Genomic DNA, 26,553 nt, shown 5'->3' with positions numbered 1-26,553 from the left:
TGTAGGTTTGCTGCAGGTTTTTTTTAATCTATTTAATCCATTGTGGAAGGCTGTAACATAACACAATTTGGAAAAGGTCAAGGGGTCTGAATACTTTCCGAAGGCACTGTACTGTGGGCGCTTTAGAGCTGTCAAATCCACAAGCGGCTCCTGGCATTATACCTAAGGCGGACATTGCCATTGGCTGCACGGAGTCACATTAAAAGAACACCCATGCAGCATTGTTTACAAGTTCGAACATTGGAATTTGTGATGATTTTTACACCTCAATTAAGATAATTGAATCCTCTATTTTGTTGAATGATTTTTCAATTTGGGCAAAATTATTTCTATGTACTCTCAGAAAAAAAGGATTTGGGCATTATTGGGGAGCGTTGCTGCAATTGGCGTTTTTCCCGCTGTGCCTATAGGAGAACCCTTTTTTGGCTCCAGGTAGAACCTTTTTTGGTTCCTGGTAGAACTCTATTGGGCTTCATGTGGAACCCTCTGTGGAAAGCAGTGGAGGGTCCTCAGAGAACCATCCTCAGTGAATTTCAGAATATTATTTTTTGGTGAAACATTAAGAAAGTTATCCTTTTTAGATAAAACTATGCTAAATATATTCACGTCACCAAACAATTGTTTAAAACACACTGTTTTGCAATCAACGTCTACAGTAGCCTCAACAGCACTCTGTAGGTTAACACCAAGGGGGGTGAAGCCGGAGGACAGCTAGTGTCCATTCTCCTCTGGGTACATTGACTTCAATACAAAACCTAGGAAGCTCATGGTTCTCACCCCCTTCCATAGACTTACACAGTAATTATGACAACTTCTGGAGGATGTCCTTTGACTTATCAGAGCTCTTGCAGCATGAACTGACATGTTGTCCACCCAATCAAAGGATCAGAGAATGAATCTAGTATTGAAAGCATAAGCCCAGCTAGCTAGCACTGCAGTGCATAAAATGTGGTAAGTAGTTGACTGAAAGAGAGAGAAGGACAATAGTTGAACAGTTACATTTACAGAACGAATACATTTCTTCAAAAATGAAGATCAAAGAGAGGGAGAGCTATATTTAGTTTTTTTCACATTCACTTTCTTAGCTAGGGAATGCAGCTAGCTAGTTTAGCCTACTCAAACACCCGGCTCAAACAGAGATGGATACTATGTTACCTAGCTGACTATGGCTATCCAACAGTGGATCTCTTCCAAGTCAAGGTAAGCTTTTGGTTTGATTAATTTATTGCCACCGGGGCCGCCAATGTAACGGCTAAACTGCTTGCTGACTGTACACTGTACGGCAATGTAGTGGGTTTATTAACGCATTAGTTCTAGTAGCTCTGTTGACTTGACGTTAGATAATATGGTGACAAAGATGTAGTCTGTGTTTTTTTCGCCTGGTCACAGAACAGCTGTTATGTTGTGCACTGAAGTACACAAGCGAAGGGAAAAGGTGAGAGGAGTAGATGCAAGAAGGAATTCTACAACGATCAAAGGGATCATGCTGTTTGTATGTGGCTGCTATGAAATTGAACTGTTTGAGTGTGATCAGGGGTGTATTCATTCCGCCCATTCTTTTGAAAAAAAAAGCTGAAATGTGGATAAACATAACTGAATTGGTCCAATAGAAACTCTCGTTTGCAACTGTTGGACTAATGATCACACCCTAGATCAGCCAGATGCAGGCAAGATTGTGCAAGGCGGATGAATGTGTCAATGTCTGTCACCTTGATTACTCAAATTTCTCTCGACTTGTGCGCGCCTATGTTTTAAACTCATTCATAGGCTAGGTTTTTTAGCAAACTCATGATGGGTACAGGGAAAATTAGAGTATCATGTAGTAGCCTAAACTTATCGATGTTACGTTGAACTGGGTGAATGGAATATGAATGACAAAAAAAGGGTTCTACCTGGAACCAATAAGGGTTCTTCAAAGGGTTCTCCTATGGGAACAGCCAAATAACCCTTTTAGGTTCTAGATTGCCTACACTTCTAACGCGAGTGGGGCATGTGTTGCTTCAAATGATCGCAAGAGCAGCTGCTGACTGATTTGATCGCTCCAGTTGCAGTTCCACCTCCAACACGCCAAAGCATCCTATGCAAGCTGTCTGCTATCGCCGGTTAAAGCTTGATCTGATTGAATTTAGGCCCATGTTTCGAGGCAGTGTTTGTTACAGTGTTTGTTTACAATCCCATTGTTTACAAACAGTGGAGTTAAAGCAAGCTTATATGTTGGGTTCTGATGGGGTAGGACAGTTAAGCTAAGCAGGCATTTATAAGTTATATTCTTCGAGAATCAATGGGTATATATCATTCATTTAATAGTCCCAAAAATGTATGCATCAATTTATTTAATCGCTTTTTCAAAGCATTATTTTGTCTAAAATTGAGAATGAGAAGTGCAAATATGAGGTGCATTACTGCAAGCTTACATTCTCTTTAAATTATAATTTTTTAATGATTGAAATTAAATGTATTCCCATGCCAAATATACTTTTCTTTACAGTTTGACAACTTCAATTTGATTACATTTGTATATAATATTACCATTGCCATGTGTCAAACTGCTGATGCTTTTTTTGTGAATCATAGCATTACAAGGGGAAAAGTACCTGAAAGATATACAGTATATTACCAATATACAAAAATAATAACGATATAATGTTTCCTAAAAGGGCCTACAACATTAGTGTTTAACTAACAACACACATTGTCATGTACAACATTGTCCTATACAGTAGACACCTCTAACTTCAGCTCTCTAATGAGGGTCTACAGGAAACTCTCCTCCACTTCAGGGACACATGGAGACTGGGGGAGCTTGTCTTCTTGCGTGGGGGCAAGCACCGCTTCCTCTGTGGGGGCAAGCACCGCTTCCTCTGTGGGTACTGGTTCTTCTAGGGGTGCTTCTGGTCCATCCAGGGAGGCTGTATCAGCCTGGTCGGTTGTGCTTGGAGGACTAAGAAGGCAGAACAAAGATCGTTTTCTACGTTATTACTGCTTTATTAATGTCAGAGGAAAATCAATAAGACCGAGTGTCAACTGGAAATCATTAAAAACAATAAGCAATAAACAAAAACCCAACATAAGAAAAGATTGTGCAGAATCGGGAAGTCCTCAAATGCTGCCTCTGAATCACGCAGCCACACTCTTCCTGTGGCAAACAGCCAGTTTGAGTTGACAGACAAGAGACATATTCTGTGGAGAGAAGATCCTACGTTACCTTGATGTACTCTGTGTGGCGGTGTCCAGCACCTCACCACCTGCTTCTGCCTCTTCGGCTACATGGATATCTGGGATGGCGATTATGTAGTCAGTCTGGGAGGGGCCAGCCTCCGTCCCAGTCTCCTCTATCTCCCCTGTCTCCTGACCCGTTCGATCCCCTGAGGAGTGGTCATCTGAAGACACAGCCGGGTTCCCTGCTGGTATAGGTTTGGACCTGATTGCAGCATGGTGGTCGCTCTTCAGAAAGCTCTCATTCACCTGGGTGTATTTCTGGGATGGTTTGGAAATTGTATGGAGTTATTAATTACATGAGCAATCAAAAAGTCATAGTCATAGTTTTGAGAATTATTCTAGTTTTCTATACCTTTTTGTAAGCATCAGTCAGCAGGTTTCCCGTCAAATTAACCAGAGAGGAGAAGAGTGGCCTCTTCTTGAATTTCTCATCCCAACACTTGCACATGATATCATAGCTGAAAGAACATTTTTATTCAGAGTGAATTTCACCTTGTCCTATGCATGCATAAGTTATTTGACTTATAACCACAAAGCTCCTACAGACAAAGAGAGACAGATGAGGCCTTACATCTCGTCTGTAGCATGAGCAGGTTTAGGCATCCTGTAGCCTCTCTTCAAGGCAGTGTAGAACTGCTCATTCATGGGAATGCCAGGATAGGGCGTTCCTCCTGAAGTTAGGCCGAAACAAGGTATATACAGTGCATTCAGCCCCCTTGACTTCTTCCAAATGTTCTTACGTTACAGCCTTATTCTAAAATTGATAACTACTTTTTTCCCCCTCATCAATCTACACACAATTCTCCATAATGACAAAGTGAAAACAGAGTTTTAGAAATAAAAAAACAGAAATACCTTATTTACATAAGTATCCAGAACCTTTGCTATGAGACTCGAAATTGAGCTCAGATGCATCTTGTTTCCATTGATCATCCTTGAGATGTTTCTCCAACTTGATTAAAACTCAATTGATTGGACATGATTCGGAACGGCACACACCTATTTATATAATGTCCCACAGTTGACAGTGCATGTCAGAGCAAAAACCAAGCCATGAGGTCAAAGGAATTGTCCGTAGAGCTCCGAGACAGAATTGTATCTGGTGAAGGGTACCAAAATATTTCTGCAGCATTGAAGGTCCCCAAGAACACAGTGGCCACCATCATTCTTTGAAACCACCAAGACTCTTCCTAGAGCTGGCTGCCCGGCCAAATTGAGCAATCGGGGGAGAAGGGCTTTGGTCAGAGAGGTGACCAACAACCCGATGGTCACTCTGACAGAGCTCCAGAATTCCTCTATGGAGATGGGAGAACCTTCCAGAAGGACAACCATCTCTGCAGCACTCCACCAATCAGGCCTTTATGGTAGAGTGGCCAGGCGGAAGCCACTCCACAGTAAAAGGAACATGACAGCCTGCTTGGAGTTCGCCAAAAGGCACCTAAAGGACTGTCAGACGATGAGAAACAAGATTCTCTGGTCTGATGAAACCAAGATTGAACTGTTTGGCCTGAATGCCAAGTGTCATGTCTGGAGGAAACCTGTCACCATCCCTAAGGCGACGCATGGTGGTGGCAGTATCATGCTGTGGGGATGTTTTTCAGCGGCAGGGACTGGGAGACTAGTCAGGATCAAGGGAAAGATGAATGGAGCAAAGTACAGAGAGATCCTTGTTGGAAATCTGCCCCCGGAGTGCTCAGGACCTCAAGCTGTGGAGAAGTTTTACCTTCCAACGACCCTAAGCATACAGCCAAGACAACACAGGAGTGGCTTTGGGACAAATCTCTGAATATCCGTGTGTGGCCCAGCCAGAGCCCGGACTTGAACCCGATCGAACATCTCTGGAGAGACCTGAGAATAGCTATGCAGCGATGCTCCCCATCCAGCCTGACAGAGCTTGAGAGGATCTGCAGAGGAGATTAGGAGAATCTCCCCAAATACAGATGTGCCAAGCTTATAGCATCATATCCAAGAAGACTTGAGGCTGTAATCGCTGCCAAAGGTGCTTCAACAAAGTACTGAGTAAAGAGTCTGAATACTTATGTAAATGTGATATTTCAGTTTTTATTTGTGATAAATTTGCAAAAATGTGGAAAAACCTGTTTTTGCTTCGTCATTATGGAGTATTTTGTGTAGATTAAAAAATATTTTATTTATTTTAGGATAAGGCTGTAACGTAACAAAATGTGGAAAAATTCAAGGGGTCTCATTAGTTTCCGAATGCACTGTAACTAATATCAAGACATACATTCATATATATTATCTCTAGTTGCAATAAGTAAAGAATCAAAACACATCTGTTCTATGCAGAGATTTTTGTATTTACCTAGAGTAAAGATCTCTGAAAGCAGAATGCCAAAAGACCAAACATCGCTCAAGGTTGTGTAGAGGTTCTGGAAGATACTCTCTGGAGCCATCCACTTCAGTGGCAGGAATGTCTATGATATCAGAGACATACTGTGGGTAATCCATTTTAGGTAATGACAGTTGCGATACAGAGTTACAGATGTAATTATGGAAAATGGCCTTCTGCTTTTGGTACAGTGAAGAAAATTGACATTGTTTTGGTATTCTGACTGAAGTCCTGTACCATCTATGGCATAATGACTTTTGGAAAGCTGTTTCACATCCTCTTCTGATCTAAGACCAAAAAAAACAAAAGCCAAGAAAACCCCAGTGGAAAGAGTCTGCAGCCCAGATATCCAATAACTCAACCGCATTTCTGGCAAAAACAACTTCACCCTACTAGGAAGTTTTAGCATTTAAAAACCCTGAAAATGGCGCCTGCGCCATCTTTTTAACCTAAAACATATTTTACTCTCAGGATGTGCAGAATTTACCAGCAATACAGCAGTCTGTTAGGGGAAAAAATAGCTAAAACGATTCTAAACATTACAGTGATGTCGGTCAGATAGTTTGCATAAGTAGGTCATATTAACCCACATCTCTGGAAGTTCCTTATAAAAAAATTGTCTTTCAGTTTCAATCACTTTCATCTCCGAACAGAATGGCTGTTTGGTTGTTTCTTCCCCTCCTTTGCTTACTGTACATCTTCCAATGGCCTGTAAACAAATACACAACGACAAAAAAACTAAACAAATGAACTCACTTTGCCTTTGGCTATGTAGTTGGAGTCGTTCATGACATCACGGGCCAGGCCAAAGTCACAGATCTTCACCAGCTTTCCCTCGCAGATGAGAACATTTCTGGCAGCCAGGTCACGATGAACACACTGAGGACAGGGCCAACAGTAAGGTAAGTTACACGTGTTCTCAAGAATTAAGGAACGTTCGATGTGACATGGCAAGAAATGTCATGATATGAATAAGGATGTATTATGAAGCTATTCCATTGTCATACATTCTTGGATGCCAGGAAGTCCATGCCCTTAGCCACTTGGTAGCTAAAGCCCACCAGATCTGTGTAGCTCAGAATTGGGGAGTCACTGATAGACAACGCGACGTCTGCTCTCTCTTGGCCTGAGCAACATGAAAAGAGAACATCAAATTGTCATAAACTTTGAGCCAGACCGTGCAAACAAATTGATCAACTGATGGTGTTTATCAAAAGAACCGTGTTAAAAGGCATTGTCTGGTTACACAAGAAGTTGAAACATATGTATATATTTTTCTGAAAGATGCTTGGTTGTCAAAACTCTAAGTGGAGAGAAAGGCTTCCCTATTTTGGTCTCTCCGGTAGTATTTCAACATCAGGGGTCTGTTTGTCTGCTCACCATCTGCCTGACAGGGATGTTGAAATGTCTTCAACAGACTAAAGTAGCGTGAGGATGACCATTGTTTGCTGCTGCTTACCATAATACATGATGAACAACCAAGTTTTCATCAAATAAAATGTTGGTTTTATGAAGTGTTTTATGCCTTCAGTATTTACATTGCTTAAACCAATTAATAGAAAGTGTGTGCCTGTGTCTGAAATGGCACCCTATTCCCTATATAGTGCACAACTTTTGACGAGGGCACATAGAACTCTGGTCAAAATTTGTGCACTATATTGGGAATAAGGTGCCATAAAACACACATTTCTTTGTAGAAAGCAGGGGTTGGAACGAAAATACATTTCCAATCGGATCATTTTGAACAGAACCAAGATTTATTTTATTCTGTTCCACTGCTCCAATCAGCAAAATAAAGTTCTGAACCAGTTCAAACCTACCAAAAAGTACCGGTTTATATCGTTCTTTTCTGTTCATTGTTAAACCACTGAAATCATACTTTTTAAACAATTAGCTCGACATTAAATTAATTCACCAATCATGCACTGCGGATAGAGCAGCTTGCTATGGAGCAGGAAAACTATAGCTCAGTGAGTTGTTTACATGCTGTGATAGAAAGACAAGTGTAGGGCACGAGATGTAACTGAAACTTTACTGGTGTGGAGAGTGCAAGAGAGGGTGAAGGAGGAAGGAGGCTTGGCTTGAAGTGCTGGGCATCTTGTGATGACATGCATTATCTGAATTAGGCCCACATAATCATACCTGGAGGATCGGCTTTTATAGAGGAACTTTGAATGTCTTTGAACTTCAGAGTTGGTTAAATGTTGGACCAGAGCTAGCTAGCTAACAAGCTTGTGTGTGAAGAGCGGCACCTGAATTAAATGCACTTCTTAGCTTTTTGTAGTTAATACATCCAATGTGAAATGTGATAACTATAGAATCCCTAACTAGCATTGAAAAAGTGAATCCATTCTCCTCCAATAAAAAATCTCTCTCCCTAACTTCTGAATCATACTTAAGTCAGTAGGCTACTAGACAATGCTTGGAGGGGGATGGGCAGGTAGCCTAAATTAACACATACTGTCAAAGATTGTCAGCTGGCAGGCAGACACTGGAGGAAGTTTCTGATTGACAGAGGGAGGGCTTTGAATAGGCGCTGCGTTTTTTATGGGACTGGAAGAAATGGCCAGAACATTAAACAACGTTATTAACCGGTTCCTGTTCCAGGAAAGTATAGATCACTTTCGTTTCCGGTTCTGATTCTGTTCCTTGTAGTTATTTTTTTTTTGTAAAGTTATTTTTCAGGTTTTCGGTTCTGGTCCCTGAATTGGTTCCAACCCCTGAAAAAGAAAGTACCCACTGGGCACAGGCGTCAATTCAACAACTATTCCACATTGCTTCAACGTCATTTAGTTGAAACGACGTGAAAACAATGTCGATTCAACCAGTGTGTGCCCAGTGGATAATGTGTACAAAAATGTACCTTGTCCTTGGTAGTTGCTGTCCTGATGGTAGGGTGTCTCATTGACTGAGGGCTCGATGTCTGCATACTTGATGTTGTCACTCAGCTCTTGCATTGGGACATAATTTAAAGAATCTTCCTTGGTCATGTCCATGTAACCCCCATCGCACTCACTGTCAAAAACCAAGGGCATAATTTGTTACAATAAGTGATAGTACATCTTTGACTTAAAACAGAAAGCATTGGCCTCTGAATCCATTTTCCAATGCAACTTAACATTGAATGTTGATGGGTGATTTTGCAATGTAAAATTAGTAGTGTGTACTTCGGGAAGGCATCAGTCTTGCCTTTTTCCTTGGATTTGGACTGTACTCTCTGTGCTGTTCCTGCACATATCAGCATCCCTGCGGTTTTTGTCTGCGTAGTACTGCAGGAAGGTATGCTTGTTGCGGTGAAGGTAGTCAACCAGGTCACCATAGCAACAGTACTCAGTTATGAGGTAAATGGGACCTTCAGGACAGAGGAAAGCGGGCAGTTGTTAACACATACTTTGACTAACATATCAGAATATGTTAAGACTATAAGCAGTGGCATGCTTTCCAGTTCCCACCTCGTTTCGTACAAGCCCCCAGTAGGTTGACGATGTTTAGATGGGGCCCAAGGTGACTCATTATCTTCAGCTCAGATATCAGAGCCTGAGTCTCACTTGTCCTTGCTGTAGCTGTCAGTCAAAACAATAGCAGAACATGCAGCGTTGCAATATTTTCACATGGTAGAATGAGTAACGAGTAACGAGGTCAGTGTGTAAAATAGAGGAAATGTCAAGTTGTTGGTAATAGTAAAAGCATAAAGCACTCACACTTGAGCATCTTCACAGCCACTTTGGTGGTGGACTGAGAGTGACCAAGGCCATAGGCTGTGGCCTCCACGACCCTCCCAAATGCTCCAGAACCCAGAGTGTGACCTGGTATGACAGAAAATGAGGTGTACTGTTAGTTTAGCTAATGTCAAATATATCATTACATGATGATTCATAAATAGGCTGCAGTATTCACACAATTATACTAAAACATTCCCTGTAATTTAGTAGTCGCTCACCCAGGACCAGGCTATCCCGGGGAACCTCCCATACACAGTCATATGGCAGGTGCATGGGGTCCATGTAGGTGTACTTATGGCCATCTGAGCTCACTGACTCGATCACCTTCCAACGGATCTCATACCGGGGCTTCTAAAGGCAGGTACAAAAGGCTGTCAGAGTTTTATATATCATATATTTAAGTAATAAGGCACGAGGGGGTGTGGTGTATGGCCAATATACCACAGCTAAGGGCTGTTCTTATGTACGACGCACCGCGGAGTGCCTGGACACAGCCCTTAGTCGTGAAAAATTGGCCATATAGCACAAACCCCTGAGGTGCCTTATTGCTATTATAAACTGGTTACCAACATAATTAGAGCAGTAAAAAATACATGTTTTACCATACCGGTGCTATACGGTCTGATATACCATGGCTGTCAACCAATCAGCATTCAGGGCTCGAACCACCCAGTTTATAAACAGAATTATACTTCATTGTCCCCGAGGGGAAATTTGTCTTGGACAATGAAAGAGTGCTGCTACTTCCACAAAAATACATGAATACATAGAATCAACAGAAAGTTTGTTATGCCATGCAAGGCTGTGACTTAAGGCAGTTCCACATGATTTCAGACCTACTGGCCAGGCTCCAGTTAATTATTGTAGTCTTCGCTAATTTTACAGTCTCATCGTTCAACAGTAGCATCACTATCAAGACAAACAGATGGGTTTCTGTTTGGGGGCTCACCTTTCTCCAAAGGGCGATGAGGATGATGAGGAAGATGACGGCAATGACCACCAGGGCTAACACTGCAGCCAAGACAGCCACCTGGGAGAACAGAGCTGCAGATGCACACACAGAGAAGGAGCTCATACAAGAGGAGAACCTCAGCGTTCCTTATTCATACTCTGTTAGTAAAAGTCAAAGACTTAGCCAAAGACTAATACATTTCTATGACTTTATTTTTATAAATATGTCTGTAAAGTGTATTGAGGCATTTGACCAATGCACTTTAAATAGATTGTGATTTGAAAGAGTAAATCAAAAGTAATCAAATTGTTTCCATTTTAAATGAAATGTTTTAAATGAGAGTTACTGTAACTACTTATAGCTTATTTGCATATATGTAAATACGTATCGCTTATTTGCATGAATGCTTACAGTTGGAGACCAGTTTGATGTCCCAGGCCCTGCGCCCTCTCTCGTTGCGGGCTTCACAGCGTACTGATGTAATACCCCCCATGGTCTGGAAGGTCAAAAGGCTGCGGACTTGGTTGACCCCTGAGGCCTCGATGTAGCTGACGTTCATCTGGATGCTGACGTTCTCTTGGTCAGCCGACAGAGACTTCCATGCTGTGGTCTTATTACTGCATCTGGGTGAAGATGTCATAATTAGCTTCGAATGGTGATAGAAAAAATGCTTGTTCAGGTCGTGAGACTTTCTGTCTGAGCGAGATATGGGGTGACAGAAAAAAAACAGCTGTAGACTATTGAGAGTCCAAAATAAGCAACAGGTCTAACAAATATCACTCAATTGTTTAATTACAACGTGTGACCCCTTTGTAACACTGCCCTCTACAGATTGAGAGTTAAAAGTCTAAACACAACTGAAAAGCCTGAATATGCTTCATTGTGTTGTTCCCTTACAGGGGTCTGTTCCCTTACTTTCCAATGCTTTCACAGCTGTACCAGTGGACGGTGGGTGTGGGGACCCCCTCTGTGACACAGAGCACTCCGTGGCCCTGGTCTATGTGCTGGTCAGACAAATCTATTATCTTCGGGGAAGCTGCAGGGAGTGGAAATATCCAATGAGACAGTGAAAGGTAGTGAAACATAGATAGACAGAGCAAAAATATAAACACAACATGTAAAGTGTTGGCCCCATGTTTCATGAGCTGAAATAAAAGATCCCTGAAATTTTCCATACGCACCAAAAGCTTATTTCTCTCAATTCCTTTGCACAAATTTGCTTACATCCCTGTTAGAGAGCATTTTTCCTTTGCCAAGATTATTCATCCACCTGACAGGTGTGGCATATCAAGAACATTGTGCTGGGGACAATAAAAAGGGCCACTCTAAAATGTGAAGTTTTGTCACACAACACAACACAATACCACAGATGTCTCAACTTTTGAGATTGCGTGCAATTGGCATGCTGACTGCAGGAATGTCCACCAGAGCTGTTGCCAGAGAATTGAATGTTAATGTCTCTTCTGTAAGCCTCCTCCAACATCATTTTAGAGAATGTGGCCTCACAGCCCCAGACCACGTGTAACCACGCCAACCCAGGACCTCAAAATCTGGCTTCTTCACCTGCGGGATCGTCTGAGACCAGCCACCCGGACAGCTGATGAAACTATGGGTTTGCACATCCATATAATTTTTGGCAAACTGTCAGAAACCGTCTCAAGGAAGCTCATCTGCGTGCTCGCCGTCCTCACCGGGATCTTGACCTGACTGCAGTTCGTAACCGACCTCAGTGGGCAAATGCTCACCTCCGATGGCCACTTGTACGCTGGAGAAGTGTGCTCTTTTACACGTCGTGTGGGCGAGCGGTTTAATGATGTCAACGCTGTGAGCAGAGTGTCCGATAGTGGCGATGGGTTTATGGTGTGGGCAGGCATAAGCTACGGACAATGAACACAATTGCATTTGATCGATGGCAATTTGAATGCACAGAGATACCGTGACGAGATTCTGAGGCCCAATGCCAATGCCTCATGTTTCAGCATGATAATGCACAGTCCCATGTTGCAAGGATCTGTACAGAATTCCTGGAAGCTGAAAATATCCCAGTTCTTCCACGGCCTACATAATCACCAGACATGCCAGCCGTTGAGCATGTTTGGGATGCTTTGGATCAATGTGTACGACACCGTGTTCCAGTTCCCAACCAATATCCAGCAACTTCTCACAGCCATTGAAGAGTAGTGAGACTCTATGTAAAGGAGATGTGTCTCGCTGCATGAGGCAAGTGATTGTCACACCAGATACTGACTGGTTTTCTGATCCACGTCCCTGCATTTTCTTTTAAGGTATCTGTGACCAACATATGCATATCTGTATTCCCAATCATGTGAGATCCATAGATTAGGGCGTAGTTAATTAATTTGAATGATATGAACTTTAACTCAATAAAATCTTGGAAATTGTTGCATGTTGTGTTTACATTTTTGTTCAGTGTAGTTGATTGTTTAATCAATAGAAGAAACTGTTCAACATCCTTTAAATTCAAACATGATAACTCAATAAAGAAAAATGGCTGAATAGTGATCCCATCTAATGTAGATATGTCTGTCCAGAGTTGATAATGATTCAGGCGTGTATCTTACACTTGACTTGAAGATCAAAGGTTATCTCCTTGACGTCGTCTTCATTGGCCACCTGGACAGTGTAGAGCCCCCTCTGTTCCATCCGGACCCTTACCAAGGTCAGAGTACTGAGGTAACTTAAGGTCAAAGGTCAAACAGAACACAATCAATATCATGGGGCTTATGTACTGATTCTCAATTTCATTGTCACCAAAATAATAGATTTCTTTGTTGGGCTGTTCATGAACATATATGACGGGTACCTGGTCTCATGCACCTCTCTGGTGTCAATGGATACAGTTTCCCCAGTAAGGGTGGTGTTGTCTCTGGTCCAGAGCACCTGAGGTTTGGGAAACGCTTCGATCTGCACTGTGAGCGCAACGCTCTGATACTGCAGCGCTGAAACATTGGTGTTGATGGAGGGTTCCAAATCCACAAAGCCCCGTTCTGTAAAATTACATTTGAATAGAAGATCACTACCTTATGGCAAGAACATCAATCAGTTAGATACTTTCCAAAGCAGACACACACAAAGCCCATTGAGGTCCCATAACATTGTGCATAGTATTTCCACCTTTTCATTCGACTTAATGAAAAGTTACTCTGCTTATGTTGTTGTGAGTTTGGAAAAGCTTTGAGGGTGTTTGCTCACCCAGAACAGTGACAGTGAGATTATCCATGGCTGACGTTCCGGAAAAAGGGTCCTGCACTCGGCAGATGTACTGGCCAGAGTCCTCCAGAGTAACACTGGAGATGTTCAAGAAGGAGCGGATTCTAATCTCCGATAGAAAGTCTGTCAGTGGCTCAATTGTCTTCAGATGGAAACAAATTATAACAGAGGTAAGAACAGCATAGCAACAACCTAATTATCAACAAAAGAGATGATTATGCTTGGTAATATATGTCATGACTGTCTTGATCAGGTCAGGTTACAGGACACCACAACCCTACAGATTATCTCTCAACCCCAACAGAGGAGGAGAGATCTGTGGGTCTGAAGACGTGGGGAGTTTTATGGCCCCTCACGCCCCTGGTAAATCTCAGGCCACAGACAAATTCCTTTGTCCTGTTACTATGGAGAACCAGCCTCAGAACAGTAAACATGAAATAAAGGGACTTTGGAACAATGGTTTCCGTCAGCCACAATGGTGGTCATGACGATAGATGGACTATGAAAATGTATGTCATTTTTGTTCTGTTATTAAAGGTTAATAGATGACGTTATTACGAAAACATTGTAACATGAAGTGTTTTCCTAGTATATGTTTGATGTTTATACATTGTACGGTTGTATGGAAAATATCCAAATCAAAGAGAATGTTTTGGGGAAGATGAAATGTTAAGTTAGTTGTCTAAAATGGTATTTGAGAAAAATCTAGCCCTTGCCTCATTAACTTGGTACGCCCAGAGAATTGCCCTAAAGGCGGCTACGCCCACTTCTGACCCAAGGGTATAAAACCTGTGAGTATAGAATTTACAACAGGACTACGTGACCCCAGCTGCAGCAGGGTCTGAAAAAGTCAACCAACCCAGAACGCAACGCAAGTTTGAGGACAAAGAAATCCTTTTCTACCCAAGCTACGGATGAGTAGCTGTGTCTAAGCGGGTGAATTCAAGTCGAACCACCTAGCCTCCATCTCCCATCGAATCGTGGTATCTAAAGGGTTTCATTCCTATGCTGTGAGCTCTGAGCTACAGAGCTGTCTGTCCTCCTTCCAGAGAAAGGGGTGGGGGAACAGACTCCTAAGCCAAAAAAGGACAGTGACACCGGGAGGACGCGCAGGAGAAGTGCGTCATCGAACCGTGGAATGGTCCTCACAGAGAATTCCTGGAGAGCGGCAGTTTGGGGCAAGGCTAGGGTTAGAATAACATAGCTGACAAATTCACCAAATGTATATTTCTCTTGTGTACTTCTTTTTTCTCTCTCTTTTGAAATCCCCATTGTACTAAGTTCAAATCAATAGCCTATAATGTGTTTTGTCTATGTGTATCTTTTATCATCATTTTAGCTTCTTAGTAAACTAAGATTGGTGTGGTGCAAATTCATTAGTGGGACCCGGGTCCGTGCAGATTCAAGGGCTATACAACGTTCAGATTATGAGACTGATAGAGGCAACTGGTTAATTAGCAGCTGTTGTAAAATCGATATTCTGATATTCTTTGAGTTAATTTGGGAAATAGAAACTCAATAAAAACTAGTTTTCCCATGGTGCCCCAGGATAATGAGTTAATAATTGCTTGATTCAGTTAATCACGTAATTAGAAACTTGTAATCATTCGATGAGCAACAGTCGTCACATTAACTAATACAACGTCACGACATATAGGTCACATATTGTCCACTCACCTCTTTACGAGGAAAATCCCATTCGAAGTAAACCATCTCTGCTTCTTCTACAGTACAATTAACCATTAAGGCCTCGCCTTGTTTCAGCACCGTCTTTGAGAGTGTCATGAAGGCGTTCATGGATTTGGGGACTGGAAAGAGTCAATCGGAAGAGGACATTATAACAGGTCCGACCTTCTTGCAGCCTGGTCTTCAATAAGCATTTTACAGCTTTTGAAAGAATATTGTTGAGACACTTTTTATTTTTATTTTGGTTGAAGTTTTACTTTGAGGGTTGACACAGAGCCTTACCCACAATGCTGTAGACATAATACACCTGGGACGCCTTCTCCTCTCCGTTCATGGCACCTCGGCAGATGTAGGAGCTGTCTTTCAGGATGGCGGTGAACCCTTTACTGGGGTGGTATGTTCCCTCCACACTGGCCTTGCTGGCCCTCTCGTACAGGGTCACATTAATGCCAGGGTCAGTCACCACGCAGGGAATGGTACCTTCCTCTCCCTCCTTCATCACTACTGCTTGCTGCAGGGGAAGAAACCATTCCTCAGGGTCTGGGGAAGTAAAAAGGGAAGTAAAAACAATGACATTTCTAAAATAGCCTTTGGAGACACGGGGACATTGTTTTCAAACGGTAGGGGGTGGTGTCAATTGTGAAACCAGCACTAATTTGTATTAGCTTCAAATTGTAACAGTTTGTTCCTCCATAGTCCTCCTACAATAGAAGGTTCAGTGGTCTAGGATGGGTTAGGGTTAGTAGGTCTAGTGGTCTAGGCCACTGCCTCCAGATCACATATATCGCTGCAGCATGGGTCAAATCCAGCCCACTGCTATTTCAGCACACTCGCTCCTCTATATTTCCTCTCTACCTTTGTCCTTTCCAATCAAATAAAAGACAAATGCATGACAAAGAAAATAGAAGTTTCATAGAGGGTGTTTGGTCTCACCTGGTACAAACACCGATATGTCCTTGGCCTCCTCTGTAGAGGGCTCTTCACAGACATAGTTCCCAGAGTGCCTCCAGGTGACATTGTGGAGGACCAGCACACTGGTGGTTCCCCTGTCCTCCACAGCCACTCCCTCCAGGCTGGGGTCGTGGGGAGACTTCCAGGTCACCTTGCTCCAACCAGAACAGACCACCGTGAAGGAGGAGTTGGTGCTCAGTATGACCTCCTTCTCACTGGGGCTGAGCTCCAGACTGAAGCCCTCTGGACAAAACTGCAGCAGCACTGGGAAATGTATTTAGTATTTATTAGGATCCCTAATTAGCTGCTGCCGAGGCAGTGGCTACTCTTCCTGGGGTTCAAACATAATGAGATGAACAACGTGAACACGTTACAAATGTGCAATCTTGACCAATTCACGATCCAACTACAGTGTAAAAACCCATTTAGCTTTTTCTTACCTGTAAAGATGGCCACCAAAGGCAGAGACTTTGCCAAGCCCAACTCCATAGTGCCAGTGTGAATTGATAACACTCTGGAAAATAAACATTGAATGGTGAAGGAGTACTGTGTAGAGAGAGGCCTGTAAATACTATGTATGTGATGTTTTTAGAGGGATTGTAAGCATGGAGGACTTGCCGTGTCTGGAAACAATTAGGCTCAAATCAAAGAGTGGAGAGCACAAAGATGGCGAGGACACTGGGACAGGAATGAGTGGGTGTACTGGGAGTGCACAGAGCATGTCAAGTAAGTAAGTAAGTAAGGTCTGTGAATTGGAAGCTCACCATCCAGGGGTAGATGTAACATAGTAAGTGTAAATCTGTCTCCCTCCATTAAGTATGATATGTTACGTTTCGTATGGTATGTTTTAATTTGGGGATGTCCATCATCCATTTTGTATGATACACTCTTAGAAAAAAAAGTTGTATTGTATCTAGAACCAGAAAGGGTTCTCCGGCTGTCCCCATAGGAGAACCTTTTGAACAACACTTTTTGGTTCCAGGTAGAAACGTTTTGATTCTAGGTAGAACCCTTTTGGGTTCCATGTAGAACCCTTTCCACATAGGATTATACATGGAACCAAAAAAGTTTCTCCTGTGGGGACATCCGCAGAATCCCTTTGGAACCCTTTTTTTCCCTAAGAGTGTATGTTACAAATTAGCTAGGCTAGGGGTTAAGGTTAAAGTTAGGGGTTGAGGTTAGGGATAAGGTTTGGGTCAGGAGTTAAGGTTAGCGTTAAGGAAATCATTAGCTAACCTGCTAAGTAGTTGAAAAGTAGCTAAAGCGTTTCATGTAGTTGTTGCAAACGTACTAATTAGCTAAAATGCTAAAGTTGTCCGTGATGTGTTCCGAACAAACTTTGAGTATACGCCCACCCATCCTCCCTCCCTGCCCACCCATCCCCGCCCAAACGCCCTTCTTTCATTTTTGGCTTAAATAACCATACGAAATGTAACACATCTGTCACAGATTCACATTTACTCAGTAGCGGTGCGTGGCTAAAATCACTGGGGAAGCCAAGTCTGAAAAGTCAGAGAATTACGTTGTTTGCTCTGTGACCTGTTAGTTCATTTGCCTTGCGACTGTGATATATAGGCCTAAGACCGAGACAATAAGAAGATACAGTGGCAGAATAAATTCAACCACACCTTTGTTTCCTCACAAAACCAGAGAGCAACCTCAGTCCGGTGAAATCCACAAAGCATAAGCATATTGCAAATGGTTACATGACCCACAGCATGGTCATGCAAGTTAATTTTTCCGGCATTTTCAGACTGCTAAACAACTATTGATGTAGAACCACGGAGAGTTACCGCAAGTCGCAAAGAAAACACAAGCTGCCTCCACTATTCCTGCACCATTTCAACATCACAAATTCACTGATAGTTAGTCTAAGACAGTGACAACTAAAGGATACCAAAAACGATTTAGTTCAGTCAACATAAGCTAAATATTATGTGGCTTTCCATGGTTCTGATTTGTGTGTGTAAGCTAGTTAACATTAGCCTTCTACATCTAGATACATTTTGAACTTCCAATCCAGGGACACAATGTATGAATTAATGGTTGGATCAGAGTTGCCGTTATAATCATTGGCCAGTACGGAGAATTAAGAAAAACCACAAGTCCAAATCCTTATCTTCATCCATGGCTAGCACTGCATCAGGTGCTACTATAGTACCTGGTTCGAATCCAGGCTGTATCCAGCTGTGATTGGGAGTTCCATATTGTGGCGCACAATTAGCCCAGCATCGTCTGGCTTTGGCCAAAGTAGGCCGTCATTGTAAATAAGAATTTGTTCTAAACTGACTTGCCTAGTTAAATTTTAAAATGCTACTGGCGGCAACAATGCCATACTCTTTATGACCAGATACATGGCCTACAGAGACAGAGGGGCGCTGTTTTGCTCGGATGCTTTCTCCAGTGAGGTAGATTCAGGCTCTTGCGAATTTAAGGACGATTATGGAAACACAGAGAGACTCAATTTTTTGTTTTGTTTCTTTGTCAATATTTGGGGGAAGCCCCGCTTCCCTTGGCATGCATGGATACACGGCACTGCATTTACCATGTCTCTTCTGCTCTTTGAGGCCAGGCTGAGCTCACAGTCAAAATAGAGATGTCGCGGCTGGGGTTTCCCAAAATGTATGACATACTGCTTCTGGAATTCACTACACCAACCAGCAGGTCTTTCTTCCTCTGCACTTTTAGAAAAGGTTTGTATTAACCTATTGAGAGCAATTTTGTTTGTACAATCTGAGTCATGGTATCTTGTATGATTAATCTTTTCCATTCAGTCATAGTAACCTTATGTTGTCAAGGCCATTGCTATTCGGAGTCGAACATCGTTGGTTGTCTCAGACCACCGGCTGCCGAACAAAAAAGCAGCAGGACACTGCTCTGCTGTCTGTCTGGTACCATGAATCAAAAGCATACCTCTCTGCTACAAGACCCTTCAGGCAGCTATCGTGATCCTCAGCAAGTGAAGTTAATGTCCTTCCCAGCTACAGTATGTCTGAAAGTGAGAGTACAGACGGGGCATTGGTGGCAACTCGCAGGCAAGAGGTGCAGACAGACAGAACCTCACTGAGATGTGACTGCCCTGTTAGCCTCTCTTTCTCTCTCTCCCTGTTTCCCTCCTTCTGGTTTTTACTAGAGCTAAAAACAGACTCCCCCCCCCCTATATCCTTTCATCAATCACACTGCCTTTTTCTCTGGGGAATGAACAACTCAATAAACAGACCCCAGGCATTTTAGACAGAATTAAAAAGAATTGCTCTAGCTACCTGATCATTTCAATTTTGTGTTCCCTCTGGAAACAAACGGAATATGGCATGGATTTAATGACTAGACCAAGCAGGCCAAGTATAAGGAAATTCCATCTGAAAGAAGCAATGTGTTTTCAGGGAAAAATATAAAGAGGTAGAGGAAGAGTGGTTAAGGGAGGAGGCCACAGAGGGAGATGTTGCGAAAGAGCCCCAAAGATAGGGGAATTTTCCACTGAAAGCCTGAAAGCCAATGCGATCAAAATACCTTGTTGAGATAAACAGCTCTTTTCTAATCAAGCATCCTCTCAGGACTCGTGCTCTTTGAGGAATTAAAACAAACATTATTTGCCAGAAACCAAAACCTCTCTCTGGCAAAGGTTTGCAAATGAACTCTTTCAGAAAAGTATCAATAGTATGTAAGCACATTGGCCCAGGTCCTATAATGCTAGTTGGCCGCTGCCCAAGAGGGGCTGGCTGTGAGTCAAAATGTCTAATAAAACAAAATAAACTGTCTCTATGTGACCTGACCTCAGGTCAAATAATGTTTACATGAACACACACAAACTCATTTCACACTCATACTACCTCCTCACCAGGGAGGTACCACTGAGTAAGTGAGAGATACTTTATCTAGAGGTCTAGGCAAATTCGGGATAAGACTGAATTGCCAACGGAACTAAACTGTGCATCACCTCATCAGTTCAATCAGTTATAGTCTGGAGCATGGTGTTTACGAAGCCCTCTGAGCTGAGCTAAAGAAGCCAGCTGCTTTCTTATCATTGTGAGGGAGGCAGAACCTGGCCATCACAGTGTCTCTGTGATGAGGAACACTGGCCTCCCTTGTGTGGGTGAGTGACTGACACACCAGACGCAACCAGCCTGCGAACACAGATGCTGATCTGTGGCACCCTACCATAGCCGCACTGCATGCCATGTGTTTCCCACCAATCGGAAGGGCTGCAAAACAAACTGAACCTCTGTTTCATATGGCCTACGCTCCTGTATCCGATTTAGCACGTCAACGACTCCAAGACTGGTACATTTTCAGCCCACATACAGTCTGCAGCAGACCCTCTCATTGGGTATGGCATATTTTTATTTAAAAAAGATGTACTAAATTAAACACAAGCTCCTCCTAGATCGTCGCAAGCCTATTAAATGGTAATAGGCGCTCGAGTAGCCGCTATAGCAAAATGCAATGGAAATGAAATCACACAGAGGCCATCATTTCACCGTTTCAAATACGCGTAAATAAGCTGTACTCCTTGAGAGTTTGGCCTGTCTAGATGTTACATAAACGACCCTGCAGCAGTATATCGATAGACATTTTCGTCGTTTTCAGTACTAAGCAAATGTTCATCTGTGACCAAAACAAGGCTTTAATCAATTTAACACATGTTCCATGCAGTGTCTGGATTGAAGGGAGGGGTAGGTGGTGGTTATAGAGTAATCAGGTTACAGGGTATAGAGTGGTACCCAGTTCTGGGTTAGAAGAGTATTTTATGCCATTGTTTTTAGTTGAGGGAAGTCTTGCGGTATTACTTTTAACCCATTGAGGTTAGTACATTCTGTGATGGAAAGTAAGTGTCTAGTAGAGATGGAAGGGCGTATGGGCATGAAACTCTACACTGCACAATCTGCTATTGCAATTTGGTTTCTTTTTGCACCATGTGATCTAGACGAGCTGTTTTTATCACAGATACAGTAGTGGGTTCCTTTATTTGTTGTTGTTGTTGTTGCTGTTGCTTTCGCGTGAATTGTGTATCCGCGGTGACATTCCACGCATGCCTTTTCTCCTGTCTTCGTTCTTTGGTAAGTATGCACGAAGCACGGCAGCACACACCAGTGTTGACTCCAATGTGCAGAATAATAAAATGTTGGTGAATGATGCTACTGAAACCGCAGTGGAATAGTCAATATATAATGAGCTGTGTGGCTTATGGCACATTATGCAACAGCATGGTAACACGCGATGTCTATGTGCTCTTTGACCATTGTGCCACTGAACTGAAATCTAAACAAGTGTTCATGTCGAACAGCCCCCATTGAAGGAGATGAGTGGTATCCATAGAGGGTCAGTAAATCTTTCAACAGATAGATGTGTCTGGGCCGTCGTGGCTCTCAGACCATGTTATATGCTGTTTGACCACCCTGTCCGTCGAACTGAAGTACTTTGAGTAGCCTTCCGTGTCTGGAAGTACTATTTGGTTCGAATCCTCTTGTTATCATTTAGCTGCCTTGCCTGATGGGAAGGGATGCACAGCAGGGGATACGCATACCAGCTGCACTGAGAGACAAGCTATTCGGAAGAACACCCGTTTGTGTTGTTCACTCTGGCAATGCCACAAGAGAGACCCATCAGGATGTGGATAGCTTTGTCACCCATCACCAAGTTGGGGGTTTTATAATGCCTGAGAGCAGAGAAACCAGTACTGTCTCACATGCAAAAGTGTGGGTTGGCAGTTGTACAATAGTCTGGGCTGGTTGCAGACAGAGAGACGCAGCCTTGAAACCCTCCTTTTTTGTGTGTTAGAATAAGGGTGGGAAGAAGAAAGGTGATAAGGACGATGTTGTTGTCACTTACCTTGGGAGAGTTCCTCTCCACATTTTTCACCACCCTGTCTTGTCTGTTGACTAGTAAGATTTCTCGTATCCTTTCTGAGTTGGAGAGAAGTCCTTGATTTTGATGTTGAGTGAGCTCCTTCAATTTGCAGGGATATATGTGTGGAAACCTTCCGTCTGGCGCATGCTTTAGGAGAGTGGGTGTATGGGAAGTAAACAATACACAACAATTCTCTTGAAGCCATTAGGGTAAACAGTTCCTCCTCCTTGAACAGCACAGCATTCTGGCTAGAATTTCTATGTCCGTTCTTACTACAAAAGGACAAACAAATCAATACAAAATAAATATCTTATCCACTGGCGGAAGTCTATTATTGCCTTGAAAGTCAATATCATTCCATTCCGATAAAGAGCGAGAAAAGAGAATGGCTGCTGCCTTCCTTTGAGGGTCCAAGCTCTATATCTGTTTTCAATCTTGGCTTTTCAGCCCTTCTTTTTCCTTTTCCTTCTCAGGATGTGAGTGGCTGGCTAGAAAATGCAGGGCGCTCGCCAGAACCTTGGCTAGAGCTTTTTTATTTGTGTTTTTTTTGTGGGGGAAGGGGAAGCAAGGTCAGTGGAGGGATTTAACTGGATTCGGTGAAGTCATTCTTGGACAGATACCGTCTAAATGTTCAGTGTGTGTTTGTGTATGCATGAGTTTAATCGTCTTCCATTAGCTAAAATAATATAATAGTGAAACTAAATTCAATACTTCAAAACTTTTATGACTTTTTGGAGATCGCATTTGGATCTTATTTATCCCGAATGTGTGCGGGATCATATTCATATGAGATTTCCCACATAGCACTGCTGTAGAGAGAGGGAGATGTTAGTGCTGGCATGTTCCTGCTCTCTCTGACACAGCAGTGTTTTTCATGGCTCTGCTCTGTGGGAGGACTGGCACACACACACACCCACATTAAATGAGGCAGACCCTGATTACTGACCTCACCAGTTTTCGACCAGTGTGTGGGGGTAACCGCGAAAATCAAATCGAAGTTTATTGGTCACGTACACAGATTTGCAGATGTTATCGTGGGTGTAGTGAAATGCTTGTATTTCTAGCTCCAACAGTGTAGTAATAATACCTAGAAAACAATACAAAACACTATGCACATAATTCAAAAGTAAAAAGAAAGAAATATGAGAATGAGCAATGTCAGAGTCCGGAACAAATATAGAAAGTATTCAGACCCCTTGACTTTTTCCACATTTTGCTACGTTACAGCCTTATTCTAAATTTGATTGAATTAATTTTACTCTCCCATCAATCTACACACAATACCCTATAATGACGAAGCCAAACAGGTTTTTAGAAATTTTTGCAAGTTTATTACAAATAAAAACTGAAATATCACATTTACATAAGCATTCAGACCCTTTACTCCGTACTTTGTTGAAGCACCTTTGGCAGCGATTACAGCATCGAGTCTTCTAGGTATGACGCTACAAGCTTGGCACACCTGTATTTGGGAAGTTTCTCCCATTCTTCTCTACATATCCTCTCAATCTCTGTCAGGTTGGATGGGGTGCGTCGCTGCACAGCTATTTTCAGAGATGTTCGATCAGGTTCAAGTCCGGGCTCTGGCTTGGCCACTCAAGGACATTCAAGACGTCCCGAAGCCACCCCTGTTTGGCTGTTTGCTTAGGGTCGTTGTCCTGTTGGAAGGTGAACCTTTGCCCCAGTCTGAGGTCCTGAGCGCTCTGGAGCAGGTTTTCATCAAGGATCTCTCTGTATTTTATTATTTTCATATTTTCCTCGATCCTGACTAGTCTCCCAATCCCTGCCATTGAAAACATTCCCACAGCATGATGCTGCCACCACCGTGCTTCACCGTAGGGATGGTGCCATGTTTCTTCCAGGCGTGATGCTTGGCATTCAGGCCAAAGTGTTCAATCTCGGTTTCACCAGACCAAAGAATGTTGTTTCTCATGGTCTGAGAGTCTTTAGCTGCCACTTGGCAAACTTCTGCCTTTTTACTGAGGAGAGTCTTCCGTCTGGGCACTCTACCATAAAGGCCTGATTGTTGGAGTGCGGCAGAGATGGTTGTCCTTCTGGAAGGTTCTCACATCTCCACAGAGGAGCTCTGTCAGAGTTACAATCGGGTTCTTAGTCACCTCCCTGACCAAGGCCCTTCTCCCCCAATTGCTCATTTTGGCCATGCGGCCAGCTCTACGAAGAGCCTTGGTGGTTCCAAACATCTTCCATTCAAGAATGATCGAGGCCACTGTGTTCTTCGGACCTTAAATGCTGCAAAAAATGTTTTGGTACCCTTCCCCTGATCTGTGCCTCGACACAATCCTGTCTCGGAGCTCTACAGACAATTCCTTCGACCTCATGGCTTGTTTTTTGCCCTGACATTGTCAACTGTGGAACCTTATTGTAACGGTCATCGTTGCATGAAGAAGGTGTGGACCAAAGTGCAGCGTGGTACGTGTTCATGATTTTTTTTCACTGAACACTAAAACAACAACGTGAATAAAAGAAACCGAAACAGTCCTGTAAGGTGCAGAAAACACTAAACAGAAAATAACTACCCACAAGACGCAGGTGGAAAAAGGCTACCTAAGTATGGTTCTCAATCAGAGACAGCGATAGGCAGCTGCCTCTGATTGAGAACCACACCCGGCCAAACACACAGAAATAGAAAACATAGAACACAAAAACATAGAATGCCCACCCCAACTCACGCCCTGACCAAACCAAAATAGAGACATAAAAAGGATCTCTAAGGTCAGGGCGTGACACTTATATAGACAGGTGCGTGCCTTTCCGAATCGTGTCCAATCAGAGGGCCATTCTTTCATCTATGTACATAGGGCAAAGCAGTCTCTAAGGCACAGGGTAGAGTACCTGGTGGTAGCCGGCTAGTAACAGTGACTAAAGTTCTTAAGAGAATACTCGGCGGAGGCCGGCTGTTGGTGACTGTATAACAGTCTGATGACCTTGAGATGAAACTGATTGTCAGTCTCTCGGTCCCAGCTTTGATGCACCTGTACTGTCTCCTCCTCCTAGATCAGAGAAGGGCAACTTTGATGGGGGTTGGGACCACAAAAAAATCTGACCTCATCATGAGGGGCTGCAGTTTCTCCCGGATCTGCGTATCCATGTACATACCCCCCACCACATAGCGAGCAAAACATTTTAGCAGCCCCCTATTGGCAGTGGGGATAAATAAAAAATGTTTTATGCAATTTACACATTTTGCTATGGGGCGTAGAGAAAATGTTGCCGTATCAAAGCAACGAGTCGGAGTCAGGAGGTCAGGAGTTTTCTCTGGTCTCTCCTCCACCCGTTACGGGGTCTGAGACGACGAAGCCTCCAACCATTAGCTCTGACAAATTGAACACCCTAGTCAATGGCGACTACATTGCCTGTAGTATTACTCGTAGTATTAGTAACATTCAGCGATCATACACTGTTTACCTGGGGGTAGGACTACCGACGTTATGGCTAATCTGAAGATGGTGCTGGCTAAGGCTAAAACTGGCGAGTGTAGAGAGTATAGGGATATTGTTATCCAAGTCGGCACCAACGATGTTAGAATGAAACAGTCAGAGGTCACCAAGCGCAACACAGCTTCAGAGTGTAAATCAGCTAGAAAGATGTGTCGGCATCTAGTAATTGTCTCTGGCCACCTCCCAGTTAGGGGGAGCGATGAGCTCTAAAGCAGAGTCTCACAACTCAATCGCTGGTTGAAAACTGTTTTCTGCCCCTCCCAAAATATAGAATTTGTAGATAATTGGTCCCTTTCTGGGACTCACCCACAAACAAGACCAAGCCTGGCCTGGCCTGCTGAGGAGTGACGGACTCCATCCTAGCTGGAGGGGTGCTCTCATCTTATCTATGAACATAGACAGGGCTCTAACTCCCCTAGCACCTCAATGAGAAAGGGTGCAGGCCAGGCAGCAGGCTGTTAGCCACCCTGCCAGCTTAGTGGAGTCTGCCACTAGCACAGACAGTGTAGTCAGCTCAGCTATCCCCATTGAGACCGTGTCTGTGCCTCGATCTAGATTGGGTAAAACTAAACATGGCAGTGTTCACCTTAGCAATCTCACTAGAATAAAGACCTCCTCCATTCCTGTCATTATTGAAAGGGATTGTGATATCTCACATCTCAAAATAGGGCTACTGTTACGGCTCTCTTCTATCTCCTCCTCTGACGAAGAGGTAGAACAAGGATCGGACCAAAATGCAGCGTGGTTAAATCGAGACATCTTTAATAACGATGAAAACGAACAATACAAAAAACAACAAACGGAATGCAAAAACCTATACAGCCTGTCTGGTGACAACTAACACAGAGACAGGAACAATCACCCACAAACACACAGTGAAACCCAGGCTACCTAAATATGGTTCCCAATCAGAGACAACGAGAATCACCTGACTCTGATTGAGAACCTCAGGCAGCCATAGACTATGCTAGACACCCCTACTCAGCCACAATCCCAATACCTACTAAAACCCCCAATACCACAACACAACACAAAATAACCCCATGTCACACCCTGGCCTGACCAAATACTTATATAAACACAAAATACTAAGACCAGGGCATGACAGAACCCCCCAAGGTGCGGACTCCCGGCCGC

At 43.2% G+C, this 26,553-nt stretch overlaps 1 protein-coding gene across 2 annotated transcripts; it reads right to left on the bottom strand.

Moving 5' to 3' along the window:
- Positions 1–950: 950 nt before the first annotated feature.
- Positions 951–22,447, bottom strand: LOC112229041 (platelet-derived growth factor receptor beta). Of its 2 annotated transcripts, XM_024394925.2 has the most exons (24): positions 21,941–22,447; positions 19,025–19,103; positions 16,552–16,625; positions 16,094–16,375; positions 15,443–15,700; positions 15,152–15,282; positions 13,457–13,616; positions 13,068–13,251; positions 12,826–12,941; positions 11,159–11,279; positions 10,655–10,866; positions 10,241–10,335; positions 9,510–9,642; positions 9,271–9,375; positions 9,022–9,132; positions 8,759–8,921; positions 8,433–8,584; positions 6,577–6,695; positions 6,326–6,448; positions 5,543–5,654; positions 3,791–3,890; positions 3,572–3,677; positions 3,206–3,477; positions 951–2,941 (listed from the first exon to the last, which is right to left on the bottom strand). In XM_024394925.2, exons 3-24 carry the CDS (start codon positions 16,598–16,600, stop codon positions 2,755–2,757), a joined length of 3,291 nt encoding a protein of 1,096 aa, XP_024250693.1. In that variant the 5' UTR covers positions 16,601–16,625; positions 19,025–19,103; positions 21,941–22,447; the 3' UTR covers positions 951–2,754. The 2 variants fall into 2 exon arrangements, with proteins under 2 accessions (XP_024250693.1, XP_024250692.1); XM_024394924.2 differs by lacking the exon at positions 19,025–19,103.
- Between the last annotated feature and the right edge of the window lie 4,106 nt (positions 22,448–26,553).

This window comes from Oncorhynchus tshawytscha, linkage group LG30, assembly GCF_018296145.1.
Source record: "Oncorhynchus tshawytscha isolate Ot180627B linkage group LG30, Otsh_v2.0, whole genome shotgun sequence".
In the NCBI taxonomy this organism is placed as follows: Eukaryota; Metazoa; Chordata; class Actinopteri; order Salmoniformes; family Salmonidae; genus Oncorhynchus; species Oncorhynchus tshawytscha.
The sequence above is the reverse complement of the archived record's forward strand: the minus strand, read 5'-3'. Positions and strand labels throughout refer to the sequence as shown.